Source organism: Komagataella phaffii, chromosome 3 (genome assembly GCF_000027005.1).
Source record: "Komagataella phaffii GS115 chromosome 3, complete sequence".
Classification (NCBI taxonomy): Eukaryota; Fungi; Ascomycota; class Pichiomycetes; order Pichiales; family Pichiaceae; genus Komagataella; species Komagataella phaffii.
Genome location: NC_012965.1, coordinates 601238 through 628827, shown reverse-complemented (window position 1 = coordinate 628827; position 27590 = coordinate 601238). Strand labels below are relative to the sequence as shown.

General features: G+C 40.1%; 15 protein-coding genes across 15 annotated transcripts; 8 read left to right on the top strand and 7 right to left on the bottom strand.

Moving 5' to 3' along the window:
• Window positions 1–103: 103 nt before the first annotated feature.
• Window positions 104–1897, top strand: PAS_chr3_0318 (Hypothetical protein; the record flags this gene model as incomplete). The annotated part of the gene is made up of 1 exon (XM_002492491.1): window positions 104–1897. The coding sequence occupies one exon, from the start codon at window positions 104–106 to the stop codon at window positions 1895–1897; it is 1794 nt and encodes a 597-aa protein (XP_002492536.1).
• Window positions 1898–1933: 36 nt separating this feature from the next.
• On the bottom strand, window positions 1934–3332 carry PAS_chr3_0317 (Farnesyl-diphosphate farnesyl transferase (squalene synthase); the record flags this gene model as incomplete). Its single annotated transcript, XM_002492490.1, has 2 exons — window positions 1934–3203; window positions 3274–3332. The coding sequence occupies 2 exons, from the start codon at window positions 3330–3332 to the stop codon at window positions 1934–1936; spliced, it is 1329 nt and encodes a 442-aa protein (XP_002492535.1).
• Window positions 3333–3578: 246 nt separating this feature from the next.
• PAS_chr3_0316 (Cytoplasmic GTP binding protein) lies at window positions 3579–4602 on the bottom strand (the record flags this gene model as incomplete). Its single annotated transcript, XM_002492489.1, has 2 exons — window positions 3579–4514; window positions 4567–4602. The coding sequence occupies 2 exons, from the start codon at window positions 4600–4602 to the stop codon at window positions 3579–3581; spliced, it is 972 nt and encodes a 323-aa protein (XP_002492534.1).
• Window positions 4603–5101: 499 nt separating this feature from the next.
• On the bottom strand, window positions 5102–7026 carry PAS_chr3_0315 (Transporter, member of the ARN family of transporters that specifically recognize siderophore-iron c; the record flags this gene model as incomplete). The annotated part of the gene is made up of 2 exons (XM_002492488.1): window positions 5102–6809; window positions 6920–7026. The coding sequence occupies 2 exons, from the start codon at window positions 7024–7026 to the stop codon at window positions 5102–5104; spliced, it is 1815 nt and encodes a 604-aa protein (XP_002492533.1).
• A 925-nt stretch (window positions 7027–7951) lies between these two features.
• PAS_chr3_0313 (Component of the RAM signaling network) lies at window positions 7952–9118 on the top strand (the record flags this gene model as incomplete). Its single annotated transcript, XM_002492487.1, has 1 exon — window positions 7952–9118. One exon carries the CDS (start codon window positions 7952–7954, stop codon window positions 9116–9118), a length of 1167 nt encoding a protein of 388 aa, XP_002492532.1.
• Window positions 9119–9134: 16 nt separating this feature from the next.
• On the bottom strand, window positions 9135–10670 carry PAS_chr3_0312 (Component of the ESCRT-II complex; the record flags this gene model as incomplete). Its single annotated transcript, XM_002492486.1, has 1 exon — window positions 9135–10670. The coding sequence occupies one exon, from the start codon at window positions 10668–10670 to the stop codon at window positions 9135–9137; it is 1536 nt and encodes a 511-aa protein (XP_002492531.1).
• A 186-nt stretch (window positions 10671–10856) lies between these two features.
• Window positions 10857–11609, top strand: PAS_chr3_0311 (Hypothetical protein; the record flags this gene model as incomplete). The annotated part of the gene is made up of 1 exon (XM_002492485.1): window positions 10857–11609. One exon carries the CDS (start codon window positions 10857–10859, stop codon window positions 11607–11609), a length of 753 nt encoding a protein of 250 aa, XP_002492530.1.
• A 66-nt stretch (window positions 11610–11675) lies between these two features.
• PAS_chr3_0310 (UBX (ubiquitin regulatory X) domain-containing protein) lies at window positions 11676–13007 on the top strand (the record flags this gene model as incomplete). Its single annotated transcript, XM_002492484.1, has 1 exon — window positions 11676–13007. One exon carries the CDS (start codon window positions 11676–11678, stop codon window positions 13005–13007), a length of 1332 nt encoding a protein of 443 aa, XP_002492529.1.
• A 42-nt stretch (window positions 13008–13049) lies between these two features.
• On the bottom strand, window positions 13050–15098 carry PAS_chr3_0309 (uncharacterized protein; the record flags this gene model as incomplete). The annotated part of the gene is made up of 1 exon (XM_002492483.1): window positions 13050–15098. One exon carries the CDS (start codon window positions 15096–15098, stop codon window positions 13050–13052), a length of 2049 nt encoding a protein of 682 aa, XP_002492528.1.
• Window positions 15099–15489: 391 nt separating this feature from the next.
• On the top strand, window positions 15490–17364 carry PAS_chr3_0308 (uncharacterized protein; the record flags this gene model as incomplete). Its single annotated transcript, XM_002492482.1, has 1 exon — window positions 15490–17364. The coding sequence occupies one exon, from the start codon at window positions 15490–15492 to the stop codon at window positions 17362–17364; it is 1875 nt and encodes a 624-aa protein (XP_002492527.1).
• Window positions 17365–17623: 259 nt separating this feature from the next.
• On the top strand, window positions 17624–18358 carry PAS_chr3_0307 (Constituent of the mitochondrial inner membrane presequence translocase (TIM23 complex); the record flags this gene model as incomplete). Its single annotated transcript, XM_002492481.1, has 1 exon — window positions 17624–18358. One exon carries the CDS (start codon window positions 17624–17626, stop codon window positions 18356–18358), a length of 735 nt encoding a protein of 244 aa, XP_002492526.1.
• A 65-nt stretch (window positions 18359–18423) lies between these two features.
• On the bottom strand, window positions 18424–20214 carry PAS_chr3_0306 (1,3-beta-glucanosyltransferase; the record flags this gene model as incomplete). Its single annotated transcript, XM_002492480.1, has 1 exon — window positions 18424–20214. The coding sequence occupies one exon, from the start codon at window positions 20212–20214 to the stop codon at window positions 18424–18426; it is 1791 nt and encodes a 596-aa protein (XP_002492525.1).
• A 329-nt stretch (window positions 20215–20543) lies between these two features.
• On the bottom strand, window positions 20544–21482 carry PAS_chr3_0305 (Phosphatidyl Glycerol phospholipase C; the record flags this gene model as incomplete). The annotated part of the gene is made up of 1 exon (XM_002492479.1): window positions 20544–21482. One exon carries the CDS (start codon window positions 21480–21482, stop codon window positions 20544–20546), a length of 939 nt encoding a protein of 312 aa, XP_002492524.1.
• A 1369-nt stretch (window positions 21483–22851) lies between these two features.
• Window positions 22852–24273, top strand: PAS_chr3_0303 (Aspartic protease, attached to the plasma membrane via a glycosylphosphatidylinositol (GPI) anchor; the record flags this gene model as incomplete). The annotated part of the gene is made up of 1 exon (XM_002492478.1): window positions 22852–24273. One exon carries the CDS (start codon window positions 22852–22854, stop codon window positions 24271–24273), a length of 1422 nt encoding a protein of 473 aa, XP_002492523.1.
• A 1168-nt stretch (window positions 24274–25441) lies between these two features.
• On the top strand, window positions 25442–26773 carry PAS_chr3_0302 (Mitochondrial cell death effector that translocates to the nucleus in response to apoptotic stimuli; the record flags this gene model as incomplete). Its single annotated transcript, XM_002492477.1, has 1 exon — window positions 25442–26773. The coding sequence occupies one exon, from the start codon at window positions 25442–25444 to the stop codon at window positions 26771–26773; it is 1332 nt and encodes a 443-aa protein (XP_002492522.1).
• Between the last annotated feature and the right edge of the window lie 817 nt (window positions 26774–27590).

Genomic DNA, 27590 nt, shown 5'->3' with positions numbered 1-27590 from the left:
TCTCTAGTTTATCACGCTCACTCTTCGGAAGCATTACTGAAGGGTCCAACTTTGATATTCGCTCCTTCGATTATCTTTCCATTCTACCACTTTTGCACCTCTAATGCTAATATTCAAAAGGTATAAGCATATCAGACCCATCTTTAAGACACATGCAGGAGGGAATAGTATAAATGTCTCCCGTAAACAGGATCTGATCCATAGAGATATCACAGAGATTCGGAAAAACTCGAAAGACAATAATCAGCTTAATCTTAACATCTGCCTGAAGATGAAAGCCTACAATAGGACGCCTCAAACAATAAACAACGTATTCAGATTATGCAACGTACTAAAGCAAGAAAAAGATTTTATCCCAGATAACCGAGTATATTACGAGATAATAAAGTCAATCAACCACAAATGCGACCTGATTGGTAACACTGACAGATTACTGAAAGACGAAAAGATTCAAGAAATACAAATATTGGCTAATACGAGTCTAGACCTAGCCCAAGAACTGATTTCTCACAACGGCCCAAGATGCAAGATATCTGCTCCTCTAAGAGAACAGCTGGAAAAAGTGGTAACTAAGTGTCAATCTGTTTTGCTTCTTAGAAGATATTTAGGCTTATTGAAAACCATTGGCACTTCGGACAAATATGAATATTTGCGGATATTGACAAGGTTCTACTTCAACTCTAATCAATATGAGCTATGTTTTGACTCTTTTTGGATAATGATCTCAAAATATGAGGCTGGCTTTACAACAAAACCTTTGAACAATGTTCTGAACGAGTTTCACTTGGGGTATCTCATCAGATGGAGCTCCGAGAGGAATGATGAAGCAAATATCCTGAAAATGATTGAATTATTAGAGAAAAACAACAAAGTTCATGATTTTATAACTGACAAAACATTGTACAGATTAACCACCCATTCGGTACAATACAATAACCACAAAGTGTTGGCTAGATTACTACAATTGAAGGATGACAATTCCCTCTTCTTTAACGATTACAACTTTAACGAAAACACCCTTAAAGAGTTTTTGAATTGCTTTAGTGAAAATGGACTGGTAGATGAAACTTTGACTGTCATTGAAAGAATTTTATTATTGAGAAATCAATCTACTCTGGACAATGAACTAGCTAGCCACTTAATTCAATGCTATGCGAACAATAAGGAGACAAATTATCTGACTGTATGGGACATTTGCAAGGATATCAATGTGGATATCAACACCAAAGACTTATATGTTTTGAGGTATCCTCAGTTAGCTACCACCGCGGACATCAGAAACAATTTCAAAGCTCTCTTAGATGACCTAATCAATCATGATTCACCTCTAGAATTAAAAAAGAAGCTGCTAGAGTCCATTTTTGTTCACATTAAAACAAGAGTGCAAACACTAGCACTGTCGTCAGTCCCTGTGGAGTTACTAAGTCCCAAATTATTAGAATTATACTCATATTATTTCAAGTCAACATTTCCTTCTAAGCTGACTGCATACCAATTCACGATCTTGCACAAATCAATAACTAATGAAAAGCTATCCCCAAAGTGTCACTATCATTTAATGCTCAGTCAATGTCATGGAAACTCTCATTCCACACTGAACTATTTTCTATTCAACTATCTTAATGAGTACCAATATTTAACACCAAAAATACTAGAGTTGATCCAGATGGTAATTGAGGAAACTAATGATTTCCAGCTAAAAGAGTTCTTGAATTACTATGTTCAACACTCTAATAACCCTGATGGGGGCCGTTGGAGAGAATTGCTTCATCCCGAAGATGATTACTTTTCCATTAGAATTTTGACTAGAAAAAATCATCAGATAATAGATGGTTTTGGTGAGTATAGTTACGGTATTGACCACACAAATGCCACAAGGCTAGCTTCGATTGGTTAACTCTACCTCATACGTTTGATATGTACGCATCTGCATCTAGGACGATATACTGTATATAACACCCAAAAATCCTAATGCAACTAATGAAAGGAAAACATCGCATTTCAAACTTTCAATAGCCAGTGTAGGAACCAACTCTCTATCAAGCTTTCTTTTGCGTTCAGCCTTGACAAAGTGAGGTGTCTGTGGAATGGTGGCACCAGGTGGGACGTGGGGAGCTGGATTCAAAGATTCTAGAAACTGTTCCAATTCGCCACATTTGATTCCTATCTTGATATAGTTGGCATCGGTAATTGGACATGAGTGATGAATCTGTCTTAAGTAGTAACTAAATATTTCACAGGCTCCTTCAAATGTCCTGGCTTTCAGAATTAAATAACAAGTTGTTCCCTTTCTGATCTTGACATTAGTCTCAAAAACTTTTTCATTTCTGAAAACTGTTGCCAAGGTTGCAATGGCCATAACTTGTGGAATGACACAGAAATTATAAGATGAGAAATCGTAAACAGATGACAAATAGACGAGTACGTCCTTGATATGGTCCATTGTGTTCAGCACAAGTTCCGATATACAGTCCAATCCTTTTTCGTAATTTTCCCGTTTGGAGAAGTCGGACAAGCTGTCTGCATATTTGGACCAAATTTCTTTGGGCCAAAAACTTCTTCCATCATCAAGATCTTCTCTATAATCTCTGATAATATTAGTCTTTTGCAGAAATAATCCCATGCTCTCGCTAAGTTGCATATTGTCCTCAAGTTTAGGGTCTCCGAAACCAGCCTCCACGATCAAGTGAGTAAGTCCTTCACCCACCAATCCTGCAACATAGTGACAGTATAAATCATAGTCTTTCACTGTGGCTACGCCATTCAAGTTAAACTCTTCGTCAGTAATATAGTCAGCCATACCATTACCCATTTTATGGGTAATATCTTTTATGACATCCTGGTAAACAGGTTTCAATCGGTGATATTCCTCGAGAACGTCTGTAAAGTCCACAAGAACCTGTCTGTCCTTTTCATCAGGAGAATTACCATCGAAACTCCACGACTTGAGGTTTAGTTTTTCATCAAATGAGCGAAGTAAAGGAATTTTAATATCTGGTTTAATTGTCATATCGTCTTCTACAGTGTCCAAGGCTCTTAATACAAGGTAGAAAATCATAATTGCATTTCGTAACTCGGGGTTAAGTTCCAAAATCACGGTACAAAAAGATCTGGATGTCAATGCTAGTAGCTCGTAGCAGTGCTTGAGTGTTTCACGTTCATTTGTTGGCTGTCTGGGGTGAAGCGATTGTTTGAAGAATTTGCTGGATGAATAGTTAGTACTAAGGTCTTTGAATCCAAATCTGCCTTGAAAAGACGGGTAAAGATACGAACAATTGAATTGCAGCTCGAAGCTCAAGCGGATGTAGGACTAGTTGTGCTAGTTTGCCCATTTGTAAAAAAGGTACGGTTCGTTTACGATAAAGTTTAAACGAACAATATCAGGTCGAGTAAAACCGTCGTTCAGGCTGTAAAATCACGTGGTATTTATTTTTTTTTAGGGGAGTTATGTAAGCCCTCTTATATTTTTCCTCTTTGCCAGTACGTACTATAAGCAGAAAAGGTTTTTCCCCCTGCAGGGTAGCACCATGCTATTAGACTGTCTGTCTATACCTGCTCTATACACACTAGACACCTTGTCAAACGTTCTCTACTTTTTCAAATAATGATCTTGCAATCTTAATGTCCTCCAAAATCAAATTTTCATCCTCAATTGCAGTTGAATCGTCATCATTTCTTTGATTATCCATCACGATCATAATGAAGATGTTATTGGTCAACTCTGCCAAGTATATGGACGTATTCATGCCGTTAAGAATTATCGTCTCAAAGTTTGTTCTTATCTTGTTCACACTCTGTTTGTAAGTTTTTATTATGTTTGAGATTTTCTCAAATCTTTTGGGGTCTAATTCATCGTTATTAGTGATCAGTTTCCTGTCCGTAGAAGAAATCACCAAAAAAGTGGTTTTCTCAAACAGTATAATCTCCCTTGCATTTAGTATGTCGTTAATCTTGGAAAGATTTTGCTGGTAGAAGGAAATGTTTGGAATCAATGAACAGATGATTGATGACCACGCCTTGTACAAACTTTCATCCCAGATACTAGTCGCGAATCCAGTGAGCTTAAAGTGAAATGGGTTTGCTATTTTCTGCAAATTGTCAAACATGATCTTGAACAATTCATCTCTCTTATTAACTTGAATTAGGTCCATCTTGTGTAATAGTATGAATACCTTGACATTGGGAGAGAATTGGTGCAAATTCTTCAATACTCTTTGAAAAATTTCGATATCCTTGTTAACCTCCTTACTTTCAACGTCAAAGACATGCAATAATACTTCGCACTTCTTGAAGATGTTGTTATTTGAATTGGGGTTCTGGCTGCTGGTATTCAAAAAGTTTTCGATAAACACATCCTGGCCACCACAATCCCATAGGTTCAACGTCATATTGTTCAAAAATCTCAAATTTGAATGTTCAACATCAATTGTTGCTCCTAATCGTCTGGTGTCAAATGCTGAATAATTGGAGAAGATGATCGACCGCATTGATGATTTTCCCGATCCAGAACGGCCCTAATAGGTCAGTAGCTACTTTTGCACCAATTCACTGGTTTTGCTCACTTACCATCAACAGGAGCTTCTTCCTGGAGTTTGTCGACATGGTATAGGTAACTTATGTGGGTAATGTCAGATAGGTAATTTGCAAACGAGAGATAGTAAAATGGAGAGCTTGGTTGGGGGACGACTTTGTCTTGAGCACTTGAACTTATCTGGATTGAGGTGAATGGTGAGATTTGAAAGACTAGCTATCTCAAACCAGTTGACCAGCCGTTTGAAATTTAGGTGAATCCGGCGAACTTTGAACAGCTTGATTGCTAAGATGTCTTGGGAACCCTGGATTGTCTGGTAAAAATATATGCCTCCAATCAGATTCGAACTGATGATCTCCTCATTACTAGTGAGGTGCCTTACCAACTTGGCCATAGAGGCATTTGTACTAAAAATAACAGCGAGATTTATATTAGCTGTAAGATTTTTCCATTTCATTCATCATCTCACTTCAAGCAGGGCAAAATCAGCACACCTATACATCGTTGCTGGTCTTGAAAGACATTTTGAAATGAAATTCGAAATAAACAAATGAATTACTTTATATACATCTACTTGGCCTCCGACTCATTGAGTTCACTTTTTTTCTCCTGTGAAGTAATCTCCGAACTTTCTCGTTCCTCTGAAATATCAGAGTTAGATGGAGAGGAAGATAAGTTCGCAGCTATGGTATTTAGCTGTGCTTCGCCGTCCTTTCCAGGAGCTGATGTCAATACCACTTCTCCATCATCACCAACATTGACTGATGTTCGCTGTGTCGGATCGAACCCTTTGATGAAAAATACTAAAATAAGAGCTGGAATTAGGAACCCGAGCGAAATGTATCCCTGTTTCTGCAAAACCTCTCTGTACGCCCTATCGATAGCCTCTCTTTCTGGAGTTCCCTCCGCGTAGCCAATTGCAACCCTGATGTTTCCAAAAATCTCTCTAGCTCTGCTCTTAGACGCTTCTGGAAGATACTGCGTCAGTCTTTTAATTACAAGTTCATTCCAAACTGATGCCGAAATAGAATTACCAATTACGGCACCCATTTGATTGAACATGGTAAACATTGCAATGGATGGAGCTATCTGTGATGGATCCGAGTTAGCTTGCACGGAAATAATTGTGGGAATGTTGTAGAAACCCCTTCCGAAACCTTCAAACACTTTAATTACAGTCCAATGAAGCTCTGAGCCAAATCCACCATTATTGTTAGCAAGATAGCAGAAGAACCCTTGAGTGAGGACAATTAAGCATACTCCTGAGACCATAAATACTTTTGCAGTCTTGGTGTACTTTATCAAGAGGCCAACCAGGACCGCACCGACCATTTGACAAACGTTGGCGGCTCTAGGGATTCTGGCAGCTTCTCCAACTGTGAAGTGACCTGACACTTGCAGTACGGAAGGAAAGTAGGCTCCTGATAAGGAAGTATTAATAGCATCAAAAAGCGGTAATGTGCATGCCATCAAAACCGATGGGCGTTTCAAAATGCTTACACTGAGGAACGGTCTCTTGGGAAACTTTGAGAGGACCCACAACACAAATAACACCAAAATTAGAAAACCAATGACTAAGAGGACAATTGTAGTGGCTTCATTCCATCTTAAGATTGATGCTGATCCTGTAAGGGTAAAGGGGAGGAAGAAGAGAGAAAGACCAGTAAGCATCAACAGGCCTCCAACTATATCTAGCTCAACGTACAACAGGTGAGCCACTTTTTTGTACCAGCTGCCTTCGGGAAGATTTAAGGTGGATTTAATGTTATGTGTGACGCCATATCTCTTGGCCCTTCTATCCAATTTCCACATAATAAGAATCAACGGTGCCAAAGAAACAGGAATGATGATAGCCCACATTCCGTAGCCCCATCTCCAGGTGGAATGCTCCAGCATCTTTTCTGCTACAATAGAGGCGACGTAAAGGGTGGGAATAGAAGCAACAGCTGTTGGCAGAGCAGTCCACAATCCTCTGTTCAAGATCTGAGTGGTGTCAGCAATGAACACCCTCTCCATCATGACATAAGAAGGAATACCAATACCCAGGAAAATTTGTGAAGCCAAGTACATTCCAACGTTTTTGGAGGCAGCAAACATAACGTAAGTAGCTATCAAGAATACCAGGGCAATGAAGAACCCAGTCACTCTACTGAAGCAGTCTACTATACGCGCAACCCATGGAAGTGAAATGACACATACGATCTTGTATACAACTGTTGCAGTTGTTAACATAGAGTGTTGCCTGAATGAGGATGTGGCGTATGGAGTGTAAGCTCTACTGGCGACACCGCAGAACTGGATTACAAACGCCACAAAAAAAGAGCAGCATAGGCAATAATTAGAGTCTTCTTTGACCAAGCATGACGAAGCAGTTCGGCACGAGCAACACCTGGAAGCAATGTGACGTGAGTTTGAGCTTCCGTATCGGTATTTTGGCTTTCCGGAGAACCTGAAGCGCTTTCGTTCTGGCTCTTACGAAAAACGTTGAATTTCATTTGCTATATAAAGCACTGTACTGAGGATAGCTCAAAATGAAACGAGGGAGCTAGACCTTAGCATTTTATAATTCGACTTCAAGGGAGAAGTTTCTTTCCTATGGGTAAGATGTTGCAAGAGTTGCAGCAAGATCATGCAGATTGGTGCATATCCCCGGCTCCAGCATCAATCTGAAATTGGCAGGAGGCCACTTGAGAGAAAGGCAATTTAAGCATAATCAGACAGTCTTGGTCAATTCCAATCTAACAAATCATACGTTTAATAAACGGGCCCCTTGAAGGGGAGAAACTTACACAGTAATTTTCTTGGCAGTAGTTCCAAGAGGGAGTATCACCACATAATAGGTAGGTGAAAAACATGTGGCAATGTTGGGGCATTTTCCATCGGGGTCCTGACTGTGACCAGAAATAAAAACTTAATCCAAGAGTCCCAAGAGCGTAATATGTGGTTGGTAGACATGAAAAATGTTGCTGAAAAACCATTCTTCGGCCCAGTTCCCGTGACTTGGGCTTTTACAGTGGAATTAACGGTTTCCAAGAATGCCGAGAATTTTTATCTGATCTGATATTTCTGCATTATATATATAGGCGAATGGAGGAGCGCCAATTCATTGCTTACAACGCAAAAATCTTACCTGGTTGGACAGCCAGGCGGAGATTACATCAGATCGAATTGAAAGTTGCAGAAATTCCAGACGCTTCAATTTCATTTCGTCGATGTCCGTGAGTTATTCAATGCAGGGTCAACTCAACTTATGCATAAATCATTTGATGTTGGGAGGTAGTACAGGAGACCGAGGATGGAGAGATGACGAAGAGAACATCCAGCATTCGGACGATGAACATTCCGCGAATTAACTGACCATTCCTCCATAAGGAACTTCTACTTTTGTACTCAGAACTCCGTATATTATAAACAACTGCAATGGCTTTTTTGTTCAAGAGGAACCCCAAGGCTCAGGAGCTGGTTCGGAACTTGAACGATAGTCTCACAAAACTAGAGTCTTACCCCACGGACAACAGTAACCGAAAAAAGGTGGTCGCAGATATCAGCAAGAACCTTAGTCAGATCAAGATCATACTACAAGGAAAAATAGATAATTACGAGGAGTTGGACGACGAAAATGACGATAGGCTCGATATGGCGGATTCTCCAAGTGACTACACGGACAGAGTCGGAAGTAACACCGCTGATTTATCCATCCCTGGCTTGGCAGGTTCAAATGTCGGAAGCCCAGAGACTGATAGTACCATCGACCAGATCAGTCAGCTGGCGAACGAATGCTATATCACAGATCTTTTGTACCGTCTACTACTAAACATAGAAACTTTGGAATTCAACTCACGTAAGGATGTCTATATCCTGTGTACATCTTTGTTGAGGAGAGAAATTGGAAATCGGTCTCCCACTATTGATTACCTCTTGACTCACGACTATGTCATTCAATTACTCATGAAGGCCCCCGAATATCATAGCAATATTAACATATTATTGAGCAACATACTGCGAGAATGTATCAAGTTTGAAAAGGTCTGCCGGTACTGCTTGAACAGTGAGTTGTTTTGGCAATATTTCAAATACTCCCAACAATCTTCATTTGAAAATAGCACTGATGCTCTCATCACGCTTAACGATCTGCTCGCCAACCATCATGGATTGGTACAAGAGTTTTTTAGCAAACAAAGTAATCTCGACAGGTTCATAGAGAACATCAACAAGCTCATCACATGTAACAACTATGTCACAAAACGACAGTCAATCAAATTACTATCCAAGTTGATTTTGCAGCGATCCAATTATAATTTAATGACGGACTATGTAAATAACTCCTCCAATTTGAAGCTGATCATGATTAACCTCAGTGATAAATCCAAGAACCTTCAGTATGAATCGTTTCAGGTATTCAAAGTTTTTGTGGCAAACCCGAAAAAGAATAGACAAATTCTTGATATCTTGATAAAAAATAGAGAGAAATTACTTTTCTTCCTGAAAGAGTTCAACTATAATGACAAAGATACTGTATTTAACGAAGAAAAAGAGTTTTTGATTCAGCAAATAGAAGAGCTACCATCAAAGAATAATAGTACATAGTATAGACGACTAATGCTTAAAAATAATGATTTATGTAATATACATTGCCTCCGATTGACTGATCCAATACAATCACACCTTCACTGCAGAGTTCATCGACGACAGATTTGAGAATGGAGAAGTTACAGTTGTTCATAGCGATTTGAAGTTGTTTCAAATCTGACGGATTTTCCTCCAACAACGTATTGACTTTGTTCGACAGGTTGTAATTGGTGGAACTAGTTTTCGAAATAATGTAAAAGCTGTTATTGTTGTGGTATTCAATCTGATACAACTTCACGATTGAGTTTACATTTTCAAGTTGTTCACAGATGAGTTTGAAAGTTGAAGGAGATAAAAGATTGAGCCCTCTGGATTTGTTGTACAACTTGTACAGCTCACATAATGAGATAAAGTCGTTTTGCACCAGATCGTAATTCAAAATAAATTCTACCAATTGTCGGGCAACCTCTTTGTGATAAAGTGATTTCTTTGTATCAGATTCCACTATAATTCCATTGTTGATTTTATGGGGAGGTTTGTTGGACTTTAACAGGGAAATCAACTGATGATTTTCATGTGAACACTGATGCAGGTTCATCATCAATGGTTTCATGGATTCACTTAGCCGAATAAGCTTTTCAGCATGTCTCATTAGTCTCCCTAAACCACTCAGAGAATCATTAAGAAAAGAACTATCAATGAAATTTGAGGAATTATTCTCTAGATCATGGATACCCTTTTTTGGAGTTTCCTTTGAAGGACCAACAGGGGAAGCTGGTTGCTGAACGACGTTCATGTTCATCCTATTGAACCGCTTGAGAAAATCATGCTGGCTCTTCTCAATATAATGCTGAAGTTTATCACTAAAAGGCTGAACTTTTTTATCATGAAAAGACAATTTGAACGTGGTTGAGTCTTTGGATCCAAGTAGAATGTCTGAATCATCAAAGCTATCCTTATCTCTCAAAGGAAAATTACACATTTCACAATTCAGCATTGAAGGATGATTGACAAACGTACACTGAGGACACCTGTGCTTTCTCTTGGACGCTGTTGTTGCTTCTACGGGTTTGAGCTCAGGTTCGAAGGAATCTGCCTTAGAGGATCCATCTTTTAGTATAAGTCTTTCTGGTTTTATACCACACATAGAGCATTTAAAATTGATTTCGTTGTTAGCCTCATTAAACTTAGCCAATGGTTTATCTAACTGAACGTGGTTACTGAAAGAGCAAATTGTGCAAATCCAGGAAATTCTGTACATCCTTTTCGTCTCTTCTCCTTCGGTCTTAACCAAATCAAGTATTAGTTTGGGGGAGGAATTGATGAAACCTTGGTACAAGGAGACCTCCTGAATCTCATGAAGTAATATGTAATAGTTCTCCTCCGGAAAAAGCTCATTAATGAATATCAAACGCTTATTTGTTAGATAGAATCTGACCGTTTGAAACTTGTCCAGCTTAGTGTTATCTTGGTAGAGACCTATGTCGTCCTGAATATAAACTATGACTTCATCAATGTCATCAAAAAACGGTCTACCGCTTTGAGTAGCCTTGATTTTTTTCCACGTCATTGATAAATCAGTAAAGTGGTCCCAGAAGCATGGATGTTAACGTAGGTCGGATTGTACTAAGGCGGAGGAAGGAAGCAATTTGAAGGTGCGAAGACAGCCTTAGATATCGAAACTCATCACACTACCATCACTAGGCTGCTTAAAAGAGCTACGAACAAGGCAGTTATAGAGTCTTTATAGGTTCTCATGACGCTCTCAAAATCCAAAGATCCTCCCCACGGTGAAGATCTGGATCTTCAAGAAAAAAATGCGTCTGAAAGCGACCCGGAAGACGAAATACTAAGTCTATCCCAAACTGAAACTCTTCATAAACACGTTGACGAAATCGATGATCTGGATATCATAGAAGAACTGCAATGTAAATTGAAAAACGACTACAAAGAAATATCAGGGGCTCTAGCAGGAAATTACCTGGAGAGAATAGATGAGATGGTGGATCAAATAGATTCGACCATGAACCGACTGAACAAAGATCTTTCGACTTTCGAAAAAAAGCAAAAACAGGCTAAGAGAAACAACGAACTGGCTGCTGCAAACCCGATCGATATACCTATATTTAAGCATGCATTTCAACAGGCATTGGAACCCTATGTGACGGAGATGAAAATCTTGGAGAATCAGACAAGATATGATTTTGAGCTGTACGACCAAGAATTGCATAGAGATCGAGATATCATATGGAAACAGTATTTAGCAGATGTTTCGAAGGCCAGAGAAGAAATAAGGGAAAGGCTATCGAAAGAACTAGAGGAAGAGATAAAGCCCATGCCAACACCATCATTACTGAATAAGGAGGATACCGTCTGGGATCCCTCGCGAATGTTCCCAGCGCAACAGCGTTCGTCCCAGGGTCCCGAGAACTCAATTGAGGACGACGATGAGCTCGACCGAGATATCCTCCTTCTACGCACGCTCATAAATCGAAAGGCAAATAAATAGACCTTCCTCCTTCACTTGGCAATCGATTTCACACTCTCACTTGACAATTTTAATTTTAGATAAACAATGTCGTCAGTGGATACATTCTTAGCAATCACAAACACAGAAGATGCCGCGGTGGCTCAGCAATTTATAGAAATGGCAGGAGGTGATATTGATACCGCTGTATCTCTATTCTTTGAGCATGGTACAGATGCGACAGCTACAGACAACAATCCTGTTCGAAGCGACGAACAGCTGGCCCAAGATTTACAAAATGACGCCTACAATGACGAAGTACGAGCCCCAATACAGCCGGTCACCGAACAACTAGTTGACACACTCTACCCAGTGTCTGGAAATGGTATTCCCATTGATCCCTCCACTGCTATTTTCGGCTCTAGACCAACGGGCATATTCAACCAAACTTTTGGGGGTGATCAAGAAGAAATTGATGACGATGTGGATAATCAATTCGAAACCATCATGGATGAAGAAGGTAATATAGTCCAGCGTCATAGAAGCAATTACTCAAGAGGAATAGATGTGGACAATATGACAGCTACACAAAGGAGGTTAGCTAATTTGTTCAGACCTCCATTTGATATCATGGAAAAATACAACCTGGCCACAGCAAAAACCGAAGCCCGTTCTAAGCAGAAATGGATTTTAATCAACATTCAAGATCCTACTGAATTCCAATGCCAAATGTTGAATAGAGATTTCTGGTCCAATACCGACATCAAGGATATAGTGCACGAAAATTTCGTTTTCCTGCAGTACCAAAAAGATTCAGTAAACGGTGATGATTATACCAATTTTTATCATTTTGAAAGCTTCCCTCACATTGCAATCTTAGATCCAATGACGGGAGAAAGGTTGAAGGTCTGGAGTACTGTTCCTAATATTAGTGATTGGATTGAACAAGTGGTTGATTTTTTGAGCTCTCACTCTTTAACGGGAGCTACTGGATCTGTAACACCACTACCACAACAAAGATCAAATCAAGCTGAATTGATTTCCCTAGACTCTGCATGGGAGGATGCTGAAGAAGACGGCGACGAGGAAGAATCTGCTCCAGGATCTTCTGAGTCTGAGGGCTCTTCTATTCAAATTATAAATAACAACACAACTCTTGCTATAAAGCCAATTGAAAATGAAGAGCCTCCACAAGGTCCTGATTCGACAAGAATTCAAATACGTACATCAGATGGTAAACGAGTTGTTCGCAGATTTTTATCATCTGACACTGTTCGCAGCCTTTTTGAATTCGTCAAATTTTATTTCAAGGATATTATAGAAAACCATGAATTCCAACTTACGAGCCAAAGAGTCAATCTCTTTGAATCTTTAGGGAACACTATCGAGGAAGCCAACCTGAAGAATGCATCAGTGTTGCTAGAAGTTATAAAAGATTAAAATACGTTTTTTGTCGCCATCGGTTTAACTTCCCTGTTTGTATTATTTATTATCTTTGATTTTCTGTGCTAATTTGTCCATGACCTCTTCTTTCAGGATTGGAACCTTTTCATCCTGAATGTTCTTAGTGGATAACATTTTGTACTTTATGTATCTTTGCAGTGCAAATGCCCCTCCGGCCATTTTTGCAAAGATTAGAACTGATGCCTGGTGTTTTGTCAATTTTCGGAGATATCTCTTCAGGAATGGAACGAAATACTCCATTTGAATGCCACTAGATCCTTGTGCAACGTTGATGAATTCTTTGCAAAGGTACTCATACTGCTTATTCGAGATGGGATAAGAACCCAGAAATAAAGGCTTGGATCCCTTTTCTTTAAGAAATCTTTCAGCATCTGTGAGTATTTCTTCCAAGTTCTCTGAGTGAAAGATCAGCTTTTTTCTTTTGATACCATTTTTGGGGTAAGGAACTGCAATATACCGTTTCAATTCAAATTTGCCTTTGGTCTTGTCTATCCTCAGATAGCTTCTATCCGCCAAGGATACCCCCCAAGAATCGATTCCCAATTGTATCCAAGGGAGTGAATGCTGCTTGTAGAGTTTGTACTCTATGGATCTCTGATTTTCCTTTGAAAGGTTTTTGGGGATAGAATTAATATAACTGGTTATATCATTGAAAGACGTATACCGTAAATAATCTGGAACTTCTTCAAGCATTTTGGAGTAATCCCTGTTGCCATGAACCATCTCTTGATCGAATTGTAACAGGGAATTCATCTGACGTTTTGTTATCCCTTCCAAAGTGGCATCAACGTTAATACCAGAATGAGTGGTGCCTACAAAATCTGTGACGTAACATTTGGTCTTTCCTGAATGAAGTCTCAAACCTCTGCCTATCATCTGACTTAGTAAAGGTCGGGATTTTGTGGGGCGCAAAAGGAAAATAGAGTCAATATTAGGAATGTCTGTGCCCTCCGTGAAAACATTACAATTCATCAAGACATTGAGTTTTCCATCAATGAAGTTTTTGATTATCTGTTCTCTCTCTAGCAGGGGAGTGTTGCCAGAGACAAACCCAGCTTTGATACCGTTTGCACAAAATAACTCACAAAGATCTTGTACGTGCTGTTTGTTCACACAAAAGAACAGGGAAGATTTCAACCCAAGCACTTTCTTTCTTTCAAGGTACGTTTTTAAAACAAGTTCTGCAACAGCTGCTGTATTCACAGATGATTCCAAACTTTGCAGTTGATAGTCGCCTGTCTTATCTAGTTTAACATCGTCCAAAGAAAAGGCACCTTCGACTTTGGTGATGGACAATTCTGATAGATACCCTTCTTTAACCATAGATATTAGATCTTTTTCATATGCAATAGTATTGAATACTTTATCCAAAGGCTGGGCATCATGTCTCTTCAATGTAGCTGAAAATCCAACAACAATAATCCCATCAGAGCTGTCCTTCGATAGGGCATTGAAGTACTGTAATATTTTGATATAGGAGTCAGAAATTGCATGATGACATTCATCAATAATGATGGCTTTGAACTCATTAGGGTCATAATCAAACAAGCGTGGGTTCTTGCTGTTATTTCTTGCCAAAGTGGGCACTGAGGCTACAACTACATCAACATCGTCATCATGTGTTGGCCTTAAGCCTGCCATATCTATTTCTATCTTCATGTGTGGAAAAAAACGTTTGATAGTTCTGGCAGCTTGGTCAGCCAGCTCCTTTCTATGCACAAGAATCAGCGTTTTTTGTCCATTGTACTTGTTGCTGGGTATTTCGTTCAATAAGTTAGAGAAAATCACTGTTTTACCCCCGCCTGTAGCCAAACTGACAGCTAATCTCGTTTCACCTCCTCTAATAACTTTCATTATGGATTCAATACAGTCTTTCTGATATGGACGCAGACGGACTGTAGACGGTGTTTCCAATTCTCTTGCTACTAAGGTTTCCTCTGATGCTGTAGCAGATCGTACTCTTGTACCGCAGACCTGCCGTATCAGTGTAGATCTTTGACTAAGGCTTAGTACATATTGTTGTCGAAAGTGAAGTCCTGATATTCGGCTTAGTCGGCTAAGTATCATGGCCACTTGAAGCTATAAACGGTGAAAGATCAACGTGGGGCAGGGTAGAATGGGAAGATGTTATAGGTGATATAGATAATAATAAGGAGTATTTCTATAAAGGGAAACATCATGGATAAATAATCAAGGGTTGAACGGATTATTATTATGGGCTTTTATGCGGTCAAAGTGTGTACAGGGGTAAAAAGAAAAGATCTAAGTGTGTTGAAATATTACTTTCCATCCCTAAAGCCTTATTTACTCGTGATTGTGTGTTCTAGATAGAAGAGTAGTCTGTAGGGCCATTGCTTCAGATTAGAAATCGAATCCACTCGCGGAAGATTAGACGGATACAAGACCTACTGTTCAATCTTTCCCAGGTTGATGCTTCGACAACACCTTCTCTTCCTTCATGTCTCAACGTGAGAAGGTTCAGAGGTCGTTATTCACATATTATAAAGTCAATGGAAATAAGAACGTTGCTTATACAAATAATTTGGTGAAGGATTTCATCCGAGAAACGAGCTCAGTGATTGAGTTGCTCAGTGATGAAGAGACAGGTAATGAGGCTGTAGACTCTGCTGGCTGCAGTAATTATAATGTCAAAGATGAAGAAATGCCAGCCAAGATAGAAAAGAACAAGAGTGAAGGAGAAACTGTAATGACTAGTTCAACCATGACCAGCATATCCTTGAAGCAAGAAAATGCATTGTTCGTTGCCTCGGATGAAGAGCAAGAAGTAGCCGTTGATGAAGATGAAGGTTTTGATACAATAAAACAAGAAGACAAGATTGAGCCTGACTTCAGCCAAGGTCTCGATTCTTTAGGCTGTCCAGAACAATTGCTTGAAGATGTGAAATGCCCAGTCTGTGAGATTCAACTTGACAAATTGTCCATTCTAGAAAGAACTACCCACGTTGATGGATGCTTATTTCTCACTTCTACTAAACTTGTTTACAAATCATTAAAGGCTGCCTCAAAACAGAAAGTTAAGAAACCCAAATCAGCTCCCAAAATAACATCCGAGGAACGAATTGAAAAGTCAAAAGATGCCATAAGGAACAGAGCAAAGCAGATACCGGATGTCAAGATTCTAAACTTTACCTCTTGCAAGTTTGCAGTTGATGCTTTCTGCTATGGTCAACATCCCGAGATAACACATTATTTTCTGTCTCACTTCCACGCCGATCATTACATGGGCATCACCAAAAACTGGCACAATGGAATCATATACTGTTCAAGGATAACCGCTGAACTGCTAGTCCTCAAGTACAATGTATCAGAAGAAATCTTGAGAATTCTCCCATTCAATGAGACAATGGAGATTGAAGATACACAAGTGAAAGTAACTATGATGGATGCTAACCATTGTCCTGGTAGTAGCATTTTTCTCTTCAGAGACTCGAAAGAGCATTGCATTCTTCATTGTGGAGATTTTCGAATCAACAAAGAAATGATACAAAAGTTAGCTTCCTATAAAATCAATGAGATTTACTTAGATACCACCTACTTGGATCCTACTTACAATTTTCCCAAGCAGGAGAATGTCATTGACGTGGTAGGCACCTTTTGTGAGAATATATTCAGAGGTGTTTATCAACATCCTCTACAGCAACGAATTACTGACTTCTTTACATTTCGGAAACGCTCTAAAACATTGAAGCCCTTAATATGCGTTGGCACTTATACAATTGGTAAGGAGAGGATCGCTATTGACATAGCAAAGAGGCTCAAAACGAAATTGTACGCGCAGTCATCCAAAAGGGAGATTCTTAATACTTTCCACTGGGAAGAATTAGATACACTTCTCACTAGCACCCCCACAGAGGCCAATGTGCATCTTATTCCTATGCAATATATGAACCTTGAACAGTTAGAAAAATATTTCCACTCATACAGAAATGATTTCTCCCAAATCATAGCAATCAGACCGACAGGATGGACGTTCGTATCAGCCAAGAATAATTCCACTAAATGGATGAAAGAACTATCGAAGTCTCAGATACTGGCTCGAATTGTCAAAACGAAAAATGATGCCTCCAGATTTGACTTGGAATCCATTGAAAAGCAGTTCAATAGTGATAAAGTCACACAAATATACCAAGTACCCTACAGTGAGCATTCAAGTTTTAGAGAGCTCAGTTTTTTCAGCATTTTGTTGGATCACACCAGAATAATCCCGACAGTGAATATGAACAACATGCAAAGCATTAAAAACATGGACAGCTGGATTTTTGAATGGCAACAAGCAAGGGCTGTTCAACTAGTAACAATAGACGATTTTTAGGTATCTTCAAAAAAGAAAATGAATAATTCATATCTAACCTCAGGCGGGACTCGAACCCGCAATCTTCGCCTCCGGAGAGCGACGCGCTAACCATTACGCTACAGAGGCGATTTTACCAAAAAATAGATAGTATGTTTGCCCTAAAAGATGTATATGCGCATCACGTGATGACATTTTTCTCTTACACTTGACTGACCATCCAATCTCCTCTTTCTTTCCAAGCACTCAATTCAACACCTTTCCGTTTTAACAGTTAGAAATGAGTGTTCGTACAATCAGACCCACTTTTAGGATACTCAATTCTGCAATCAGGACACAATCGCTCAAGAAAAATTTTATTGGGCCTAAATCCGGAATATTTTTGCCAGCTTATAGCTTTTTAGGTGAAAGAAATTTCCATATCAGTAGCATCAGAATCCAGCAGCAGCAAAATCAACAACAACAACAACAACAGAAAAAGAACAGATCAACAGGTCCTAACCTGTTTTTACGTATAAAAAATGCTGTCACTTTCACTGCATCCACTGCCTTAGTGATTGGAGCCCTTGGGTTAGCAGGAATATCATTATATCTGCTGTTCTCAGAATTGTTCCTTCCTTCTGGAGACACCACTACTTTCAACCATGCTGTTACGATGGTTGAAAAGGACCCGGGAGCTCAAAAACTATTACAGATCGACCCCGGCACAAGATTGAAGGCTTATGGTGAGGCAACAGGAGATAAGTGGACACGCAATAGACCTTTGAGAACATCAAGAAGAATAGGAAAAGACGGTTATGAGAGAATTTTGATGAGATTCCACGTTGAAAGTGATAATCAAGTTGGTGTGGTATCTTTAGAGGCTGTTGATAAAACAGTGTTTGATCAAGAGTTTGCTTACGTCTACTTGGATGTTCCAGGTAAGAAGAGACATTATATTATTTCGCCTCAGTTGCCTCAGAAGACTCAAAATACCGGATTTTTAGGAGTTAAATGGGGCCCTAAGAGTAATTAGCCTCTAGAACGAGATAAGGTGAATGGTGGATGAGAATTAATATCATGAAAGGGGAACTATCTACTCTAAGTAAATAATATTACTAAGAACATAGCAATAAGATTGGTCAAAAGGCTGGATTTGGAAATAATCTTTGCAGTGATGGCTTTGCTTTCGGACGTGTCCAAGTTAGTATTTTTCAACCTACTATCTACCAGAATTCTCCGAGGGGAATCTCTATTCTGCGAACCAAACGGTTCCCCAGTTATCAAACGACTAATCTCCTTGACTGGTCCTAATTCTTCCTTGCATCTAGTCCCTTTCAATGTCTTAAACATAGCTAATGCCTCTAATGTGTTTGGATAAGCGTTGATACGACCATACCCTTCAAAATAGCATGCATCAGGAGTGGAGTTATGGTAATTATAATATAATTGGGCCACATAGGATAGCTTCTGGTGGAAAGAACAATCGGAAAATTCTCCGTACCAGCCAGTGGTTCCATTAGCAACAATATTGTGACAACTGATTTCTCCACAAATGTACCCCACTATTTCTGCCAGCTCTGATCTATTCGGAACCTCTTCAATTGAGCATTTCAGAGCTGCCATCATGCAATCACATTTTGGTGCTCTAGGTGTAGAAGGTAGCTCTTCGGATACTTTCCAATCTTCACTAGCCACAGGACATTGAACGTCTTTAGATCCATGAGATGAATAATCTTGTTTGTTCACACCCTTAGGAGATGCATTCCTGTACTGTGCCTTCAAAAGATTAAAATCCGGCAGTTTTTCTACGGGGTCGGTGATGTAATCGCCCTTGACTTTGACCACTCCGTACTCATTTCTTTCTTCAAAATACATGTACATTATTGCACCTGACCAAACATTTGTCATGGGTTTGTTGAATATAGCTTCCACTTCTGTGAACGGCCTTGGACGTTTCAGATTACAACCAAATTCACTTAAAAATACGGGAACAGGATAGCCAGCCATCTCTAAAGTTCTCTCCTTATATCCTGATGTGGCATAAGATGAGTAACCACACCATTCGTACATATTGATACCGAAAAAGTCAATCTTGGCCAAATCATTTTCCCCACACACTAGATAGTCCGCCAAATTATTTCTAGTAAGGGAATCATCATTGGAGGAGTAGCCAACTGGAATTTTCCTAATATTCTTTCGTTTAATGTAACTCTTTATATCTCTAATAGAACTTTTTACAAACGGCATTGTGTAAGTGTTTGCAACATCCGTGTTGACCTCATTGCCAGCAAAAAAACCTAATACATTGTCATAAGGAGCCATCGTATCGATCACAGAAGTGTAGCAGTCCATAATTTCAAGATCCCATGAGGGATCGTCCCTATTAATAGAGCAATCAACGTTAGACAGGTCCAATATAACATAAATCCCAGCCTCAGCTAATCTTTCCATACAGACGTCATGATTAGCCCTTGGATCTATAGAGTAGACCCTGAGAGTGTTGACTCCTAGCTCTTGAAGATATGGCAGATCTCTGGTACAGATATCAGGCCAAGCTAGAGGGTCAACAAAATGTCGGCCGTTCCTAAAGTTCAATTCACATAGAGTTTGGGTTTTGGGAGCGTCAACGTCGACAAGGGATTCAGGACGACGCAAGTATTCAGTGAAATCTTGCTGATAGGCTATTCCTTTGATGAAGAATTGAGATCCGTTGTTTGAATAAAAAAACTTAGATCCGTACGCTTCAATTGTGGGAGTCAACTTTCGGATTCTTTCAACTGTTGTGGGTGAAGCTATATGTTTGACGGAAGACGAAAACTCATAGGAGTCGGAGGCAAATGCAGTAACAAAGAGAATTAATAGGCGAAAGAAGTCCTTGAAACCCAGCATTTTGTCTGTTAACAGGGAAAGGAAATGGCTATGGTGATTGTCCTTTTGTACCCCAGATTTTAATGATAGCGTTTCACAACATAGAACTTGTTGTAGAGATCTTAAAAAATAGTACCTGATGAATGAGGTACTATGCTGTCAAAAGGCTGAGAACTTATAAGGATGTAATGGGTTTATATGGGGCCCAATGTTTTGATTGCTTAGGCGAAGATGGCCTACAAAGATGAGAGATGTAAATGCACCGGTAATAAATAGATGCAAAGGTTAAAAGGCGAAAGTGGTTCAAGATAAATCATGTAGTTTAATCTGTTCCTAAATCCAATCCCTTCTCATAGAAGTTTGAACTTTTTCATCGCCAATGCTAGGTATTTCAAGTTGTAATCCCGTCCAAGAAGAAACTGAACCGTGGAAAACAACCCTGCCTTGAAATAGCATCCAACGGAATATCTCCATGTCGGACCGCTCGCTACTGGTACTCCAGATAAAGCTTTTTTAGCCATACCAATGTCATCTGTGATGAGATTAACCCCACACTCCTTTACTAAGTAAGGATCATTGATAGTCCAAAGGTATAGTACTAAGCTATTGGAGTTCGCAAACTTTACCAGTTCAGTCCTATATTTTTGATGATACCATATCAAATGCAGAAAAGAGATTCCGTGAAGTTTCCCACCTTCTGCGGCCACAGTGTTGGCAAACTGAAATGATTTCTTCAGATCAACAGCAATATTGACCACATCAAATCCCTCCAAGAGTTCTTGATTCAACAGATAATAGTCGACAGACCAAAGACCAAATATAATTCTCTTTCTCCAAAAATTGACATCCGTATTCTTTTTGGTGAGTTCTTCTAAGATCAGGCGGATGACATCTTTGGCGGGGTTGTCTCTCTTGATGTCCAGCATCAGTTTGACATCTGGATAATCGGAAAGCCATTCCAGTACATCAGAAAACGTAGGCATCGGTTGTGGAGGATGCCGGATAGTTCTTAATTTGCTTAAGACGTCCTTGTATGATGTTTTACACACATTATAGTCAGTTCCGAAAACTGCCTTGGTACTTTGATCGTGGATCACGACTAGCACTTGATCCGAAGAGAGGTGAAGGTCTAACTCAATCATGTCAGCGCCATGATTAACCGCTTGATCAAAAGAAAGAATGGTATTTTCAGGGAACAATTTCCTATAGCCTCTATGAGCTCCAACAGTGATAGCCATTCTTCGGTGCAGTAGGAAGCGATGAGATGAGATGAGGTTTTTTGACGGCATTGCGCGAAAAAAAGAAAGCCGGGAGGAGAGCGAATCCATGGAGGGACTAGGCCCAGGAGACTTTCTTCTGCTGACGAACAGCTTGAAGAATATGTGAGAGATAGGGCCCTTCTTGCACCCAAGGCGGATTAGGCGGACATTGGTCACATCCTCAGCTGAAATCAACAAGAATAAAGTCAAAGCTCTATGTTCTGCGTTACAATGGTCAATCAAGTGATTGTAGATTCCTTCTAGCTCTTGTTATTCTCTGTTCCCGCAGGTAGCTATGACTCTGGCCAGAAAACTGATAGACAAACTTAACCTGACTCATATAGTCTAGGGTAAAACCTCGAAGATGACTTCATTCAACCTCTATGATTGTCTAGATGTTATCAGTCCGGAGTATCCAAGCATTCGTGAATTTATCATTGATCGCCCAGTCAAAATCATTATAACTACAGCTGAAACGCTGCGTGTTTAAATGATCGTCGATCGTTGGTGTGTGACGCGTGCAAGCTCGAAGTGCTTGCGCTTGACAACTTCAATAAGGGCTGGGACCTTTGAAGCTTGACCACGGTGATCAATCCACAACTCAAAAGCAGATCTGAATCCTGTACCAAGATATAAACTCATATACTCTCCGTAAAACTATGCGTTTATTCCATTTTGAGTCGTGTGATATTGGGCCTTCCGAATTTGCTGGCTCAATTTCTTCGTATACGGGACAAGTAACCTAAAAAAGTGACAACGCTTTGAAATCTCAAATAAGTCAAAGCACCTTTTTCGGGGCGAATGCACACTTTCGGTCCGATGAGAAGAGAACTAGTGGGCTGCAAGGACGTCTGCATTGCCTCTGATCGGGCTAAACAGGTGGTTAGGCTTTCCTATGCAGTTCGCCGGCAAATAACCGCTAATCGTGCAAAGGGCTTCAAGGACACTGTTGTTTCATTTAACCCAAAAGTGCATTATGTCTAACTCTGAACAATAAATCCTGCTCACTCAATAGATGTATTTGGATTCAGTGCGGGAATGGACGTTTCTCTAACTTCAACAATAAGCTCACTCACTCTTTTATCCTTCAGGCAACATATTGCAGCATTGTGGCAATTTTCCGTCTGTTGAGGTCTTGGTTACCCAAATTTTTCCTTCGAATTGAACCCTTAAGGCCTATTTGCTCAAGAAAAATTCACTCTCACTTCGTTTCAGTGAAGAAAAAAAAAGCTGAGAAAGCTTGCCTCAATTGGTCTTGGATGCACAACAGATGTGCATATAGAAGCTTAAGCAATAAACGCATGACCCCACCCAAATTAACTCCAGCAATTGGGCTAGGTCTGCAAATTGTAAATAAAGCCGGCCTCCTCTTCTTCTATCTGTTGACAGGGTCGTCAAGATGTTGCCCATCCGCTTATCCAAACTTCTGCTTTTGCTCTCCTTAAAGTTGAAATTGGGTACAGCTGAAGAAAAATACCAAAAGTTGGATTTAAAAAGAATTGACAAAGACTATTATGCCGTCGATGTCAAAGTCGGCTCCGATGAGCAGGAGATCAAAGAGGTACTAATAGATACGGGTTCATCTGATTTCTGGATCTTGGACAAATCGTTCTGTAATTCTCCAACATCAGAGGAAGAAGAGAACAGTAACGGGCGTAGCAACAAGGAAAGCTGTGGAGTCTATGGCTCGTTCGACTCCAACAAGTCAGAGACATTTCAGGCAACTGGCCAAGTATTTGACGCTGCTTACGGTGACACCACAGCCGAGTCGACAGGATCTTCAGGAGTTCGAGGAATTGATCAGCTACGGGTAGGAGATATTCATATAGAAGAACTCTATTTTGGACTAGTGACAAACACTACAAGTTTACCACCCGTTTTAGGAATTGCCCAGCTTTCCGAAGAGTTCAGCAACAACTCTTATCCTAACTTTCCATACCAGATGAAAGAGGAAGGTCTGATTGATGTTGTTGCATACTCTCTCTCCTTGGGCCAAAGTAAAGGTGAACTACTGTTCGGGGCTATGGACCACTCAAAATATAATGGAACACTATTGAAAGCCCCTATATTGCAGGCGGGCACACCAGGAATGCAAGTTCTTTTAACTGGAGTGGCCCTTACAAATGGTTCATCAAGCGTCTTCAATGAGACAGACAATAAAGGTTTTATCTACTTTGACAGTGGGACTACTGCTTCCACTCTGCCATCAGAGCACTTTGATGATCTTTTCAACCATCACGGATGGGCGTACGATGGTGATACATTGACATATTCGATTCAATGCGATAGTGAGGGAGAAAAATCTTTACTTGACTTCACTTTAGAATATACCATTGCTGGTAATATTGTCATCAAAGTACCATTTGAAGACATTATTATGAAGAATGAAAATGATGGAGAATGCCTCTCAACCGTAATGGTGTCGAACCAGACTTCTTTTTCATATTCCGATGACACACCCTTTTTCGTTGCTGGAGACGAAGTTCTGTTGAACGCTTATGTTGTTTACAACCTAGAAACACAAGAGCTGGCCATTGCTCCAGCAGTGGATAATCCAGAAGATACTGAAGAAGATATTGAGATTATCTCCGCAGACTTTGATATTTCAGAAGCCAGAGATTATAGCGTTGGATTAGAGTTCAGAAATACCACAATTCCAGCTACAACTGATTACTTGCCTTCCTCGATGTCGTCAGGTTCAGTCAGCGAAGAGACTGGTTCCAAGTCTGAGAGCTCTACTTCTGAGGACTTTGCTGCAGCCACGTTGAAACCATTTACATTTTGGGGTTTCGTCCTTTTTTTCTTTCACTTTTTGATTTGAGAACATAGCAGAAGCTAAGGTACTTTTAAATCTACATACCTACTAATGTAATTGAGATATATTGTAGTGTAAGCATTATTCTAGAGAAGTTTTCAAATCTATTATCATGAGCACATACTAATACGGAATTAAATAGAAGCTATCGGTTGCGGCCACATCTAGCAGAAAGCACCGTTTCCCGTCCGATCAACCGTAGTTAAGCTGCTAAGAGCCTGACCGAGTAGTGTAGTGGGAGACCATACGCGAAACTCAGGTGCTGCAATCTTTTTTTGTCTCTCCTAGCTGTAAAGTAACTCTTGCCCATACGCTTTTGACTGGTGCAGTGTAGTAATCGAATAGGGGCCTGACATTCAATGGTTCACCTTTCATTCGTTTTGAGTTTTCTGGTTTCCAGATCATGTCAATTGTAGTTAAACATATATTTTACTGTGAAGGCTTTGGAAAGCCTCAATCAAGAAGTCCCCACCACTTAGTTGGTCCTGCGGTTTCTTCTAGGTATTTCATTCCACACTACGACAATAGAGAGTGGCCCAATACTAATTAGCAACATACCGAGAGAGCTCGGAGTGACTTGCCAGTTTTAGAAAGATTCATCCACGATGTTATCTTCATCCACGTTCTGAACCCTTATATGGGTCATGTCTAGAGTTTATCACTCCTTTATCGTGTTGAGCCAAGCGCACCGCTATAAGCTTCCGTCAGTTACCGAACTGATAACCATCAAGGACCAATATGGTGGATCATCACACAACAGTTATTAAGCGACACCCGCGATGTTAATGTGAAGCGAGGCTTTCAGGGTCTATGACGTAGTACAGGGGTTAAACTATGTGGTCCTTAGCTGACCTGCATGCACTTTGACTATCATCGACCTTATAATGCCTTTATTATCCGAAGGATTGAGGACGGTTAGAACAGCTATTACGTCACTCAAAAGACAAGTGATAATTTTCAGTTAAAGAACTAATTCTGATAAGCCTTTTTGCTGCAGTATGATGTAGTAAGTAAGTACGTTCCGCTGTTATCCGCTCACACATCCTGTTAGACTGAAAGAGTCACACATTTCTCCTTGGATCTACCTGACTGTCAGTGTCTGCTCAGCCTTGTTGAGGACAATATATTAATCTTATTTGAAACCGGTTGAACTTTACTCATCAATCTATCTACAATGGCTCATTTTAGGATAAACATGCTTCAAAAACGATCCGTCCGTCGTCAAATTGTTATCGTTGGTGCTGGCAGTTATGGGATCGCTCTAGCTAAAGAATTGGCACCGCTGGTAGAATCTATGGCCGATGTTGTGCTGGTTTCAGACTCTGAACAAGTTATCTTTCTACCATCATTGGTTCGATTGGATGCTCTTAAAAACGTTGCTAATCTATTCGTTGGTCTCGAGGGTCTTTTTGCTAAAACCAAGGTAAAGCTGGTCGTGGACCATGTTGTCAACATCACGAAAAGGGGAGTGCAATTGGAGCATACAGGATTACTCCAATATGATTATCTGGTTATTGCCACAGGTGCCGTTTGGGACAACTCTATTTTACCTGCACCAACTTACAATGGAGATACAAATAGCTTTCCCGGAGAAGCTATTCAGGAGGCTAGAGATATTGTAATTGCAGGTGGCGGTCCTTTGGGAGTGGAACTCGCTGGCGAGTATGCATCCTACTTTCAGGAAAAATCTGTAACTCTAGTGCACTCCAGAGAAAAGTTACTAAACGATAGTTACCTTGATAAAGTCCGTGACAGAGCTTTCCTACAACTTCATAAGCTGGGAGTAAAAATAATCTTGAATAGAAGGGCAACGATAAAAGATCAATCTGTGTTTTTAGATGACTTCCAACTGAAGTGTGATTACTTGATCAATTGCACAGGGCCAAAGGCTAATCCACCGCCAAATTCTTTCAAGAATTTTGTTAATGATAAGAATGAAATTATTATTGGAACCAAATTTAGAAGCTTGACAAATCCACAAGTTTTTGCAATAGGAGATGTTACCAACTTCCCTCGGAAAGGATTAGAACATCGTGCAGCTTGTATAAAAGTTGTTGTTCACAACTTAAGACAAGTTCTTAAAGGTACATCGAGTTATCTTATCGTTAAGTGGAGGCCTGATTTTATGCCGTCATCTGCCATCAGCATTGGACCGTCTGGAGGTGTGGGTCAACGGCACTCTCTATTAAGAGGCGTCGTCAGTATGGGGAAAAGACAATCAGCAAAAGCCAAAAAGCATGAGCGATATCCTCAACAATTAGAAGATATGATTTGTGGAGACTATTATCGCTTTGCATTTGCTGGAGGGTGTGATTCAGGGCGTGGAGGCACTGCCAAAGATATTCGCAATAGTTGGAGCGAAGTAAAAGGTAGCGTTCGGCGCAGAAGAGGAGACGGAGGAGGAGGAGCAGGAGGAGGGGGGTATGTAGGGTATGGAGGAGACGGAGGGTGTGGAGGAGACGGAGGTGGTGGTGGTGGAGGGTGCGGGGGAGATGGAGGTGGATAAAGCACTTGTGAGATTATTCGTCACTGGAAGCTTAGATCACCTCAACAGAACTTTTCACTTGATACAGTTATTGAAGAACATGGAACGTAAAGTTACGTCGAAGGTCGTAACAACCTCAGAAATATAATATGCACCTTCGAATGAATATTCTAATGGAACTTCTTCCAAGTTCAGGATTGAAGTTGTATTCCCCTGTGTCTGAAGTCACTTTATGAACTTTTCAATTATTGATTCACAACTTTGTTTGCCTACGGCCCTTTGCGGTCAACCTTTTGTTTTTATATCTACTGTCTTGTTAGGTCCCAATTTAACTAGTATTTTTTGGCTGTCAAAAGTTTCAGGGGACGCAGTCCAATCCAAACACGTTTGTTGCTTCCGGAGATATTGGTTTTTGATTCAATGTGAGTATTTGCTCCCTGGAAGTTCTGACACTGCGTATGCGGAAAGACGCAAGCCTTTAATGGCTTATCATACCATAGATCTTCATGTTGAAATGTTGTACACCGATGGTTTTATGGCCTAGTTGAAGCTAGAAGAACATAGTTGCATAAAGAACATTCTTTTTTAATTGGAGAGCGTCGTCAACCAGATCGGATGGACTCGTGTCAGTCTGAACATGGCTAGAGTTTCCCAAGTAACTATAAAATAAAACGATTTATTGAAAAGGCACGGCTTTATCTTTAAACGGTCCTCCTTACTGCAAACGCTTAGACTCAGGTGCTGCAATCTCTTTTCTTTTAAGAATATTGTTATACATCAAATTGAGTGATCTTTAGTGAATAGTTTATGACTAGATCGAGTGTCTAGAATATTGCGG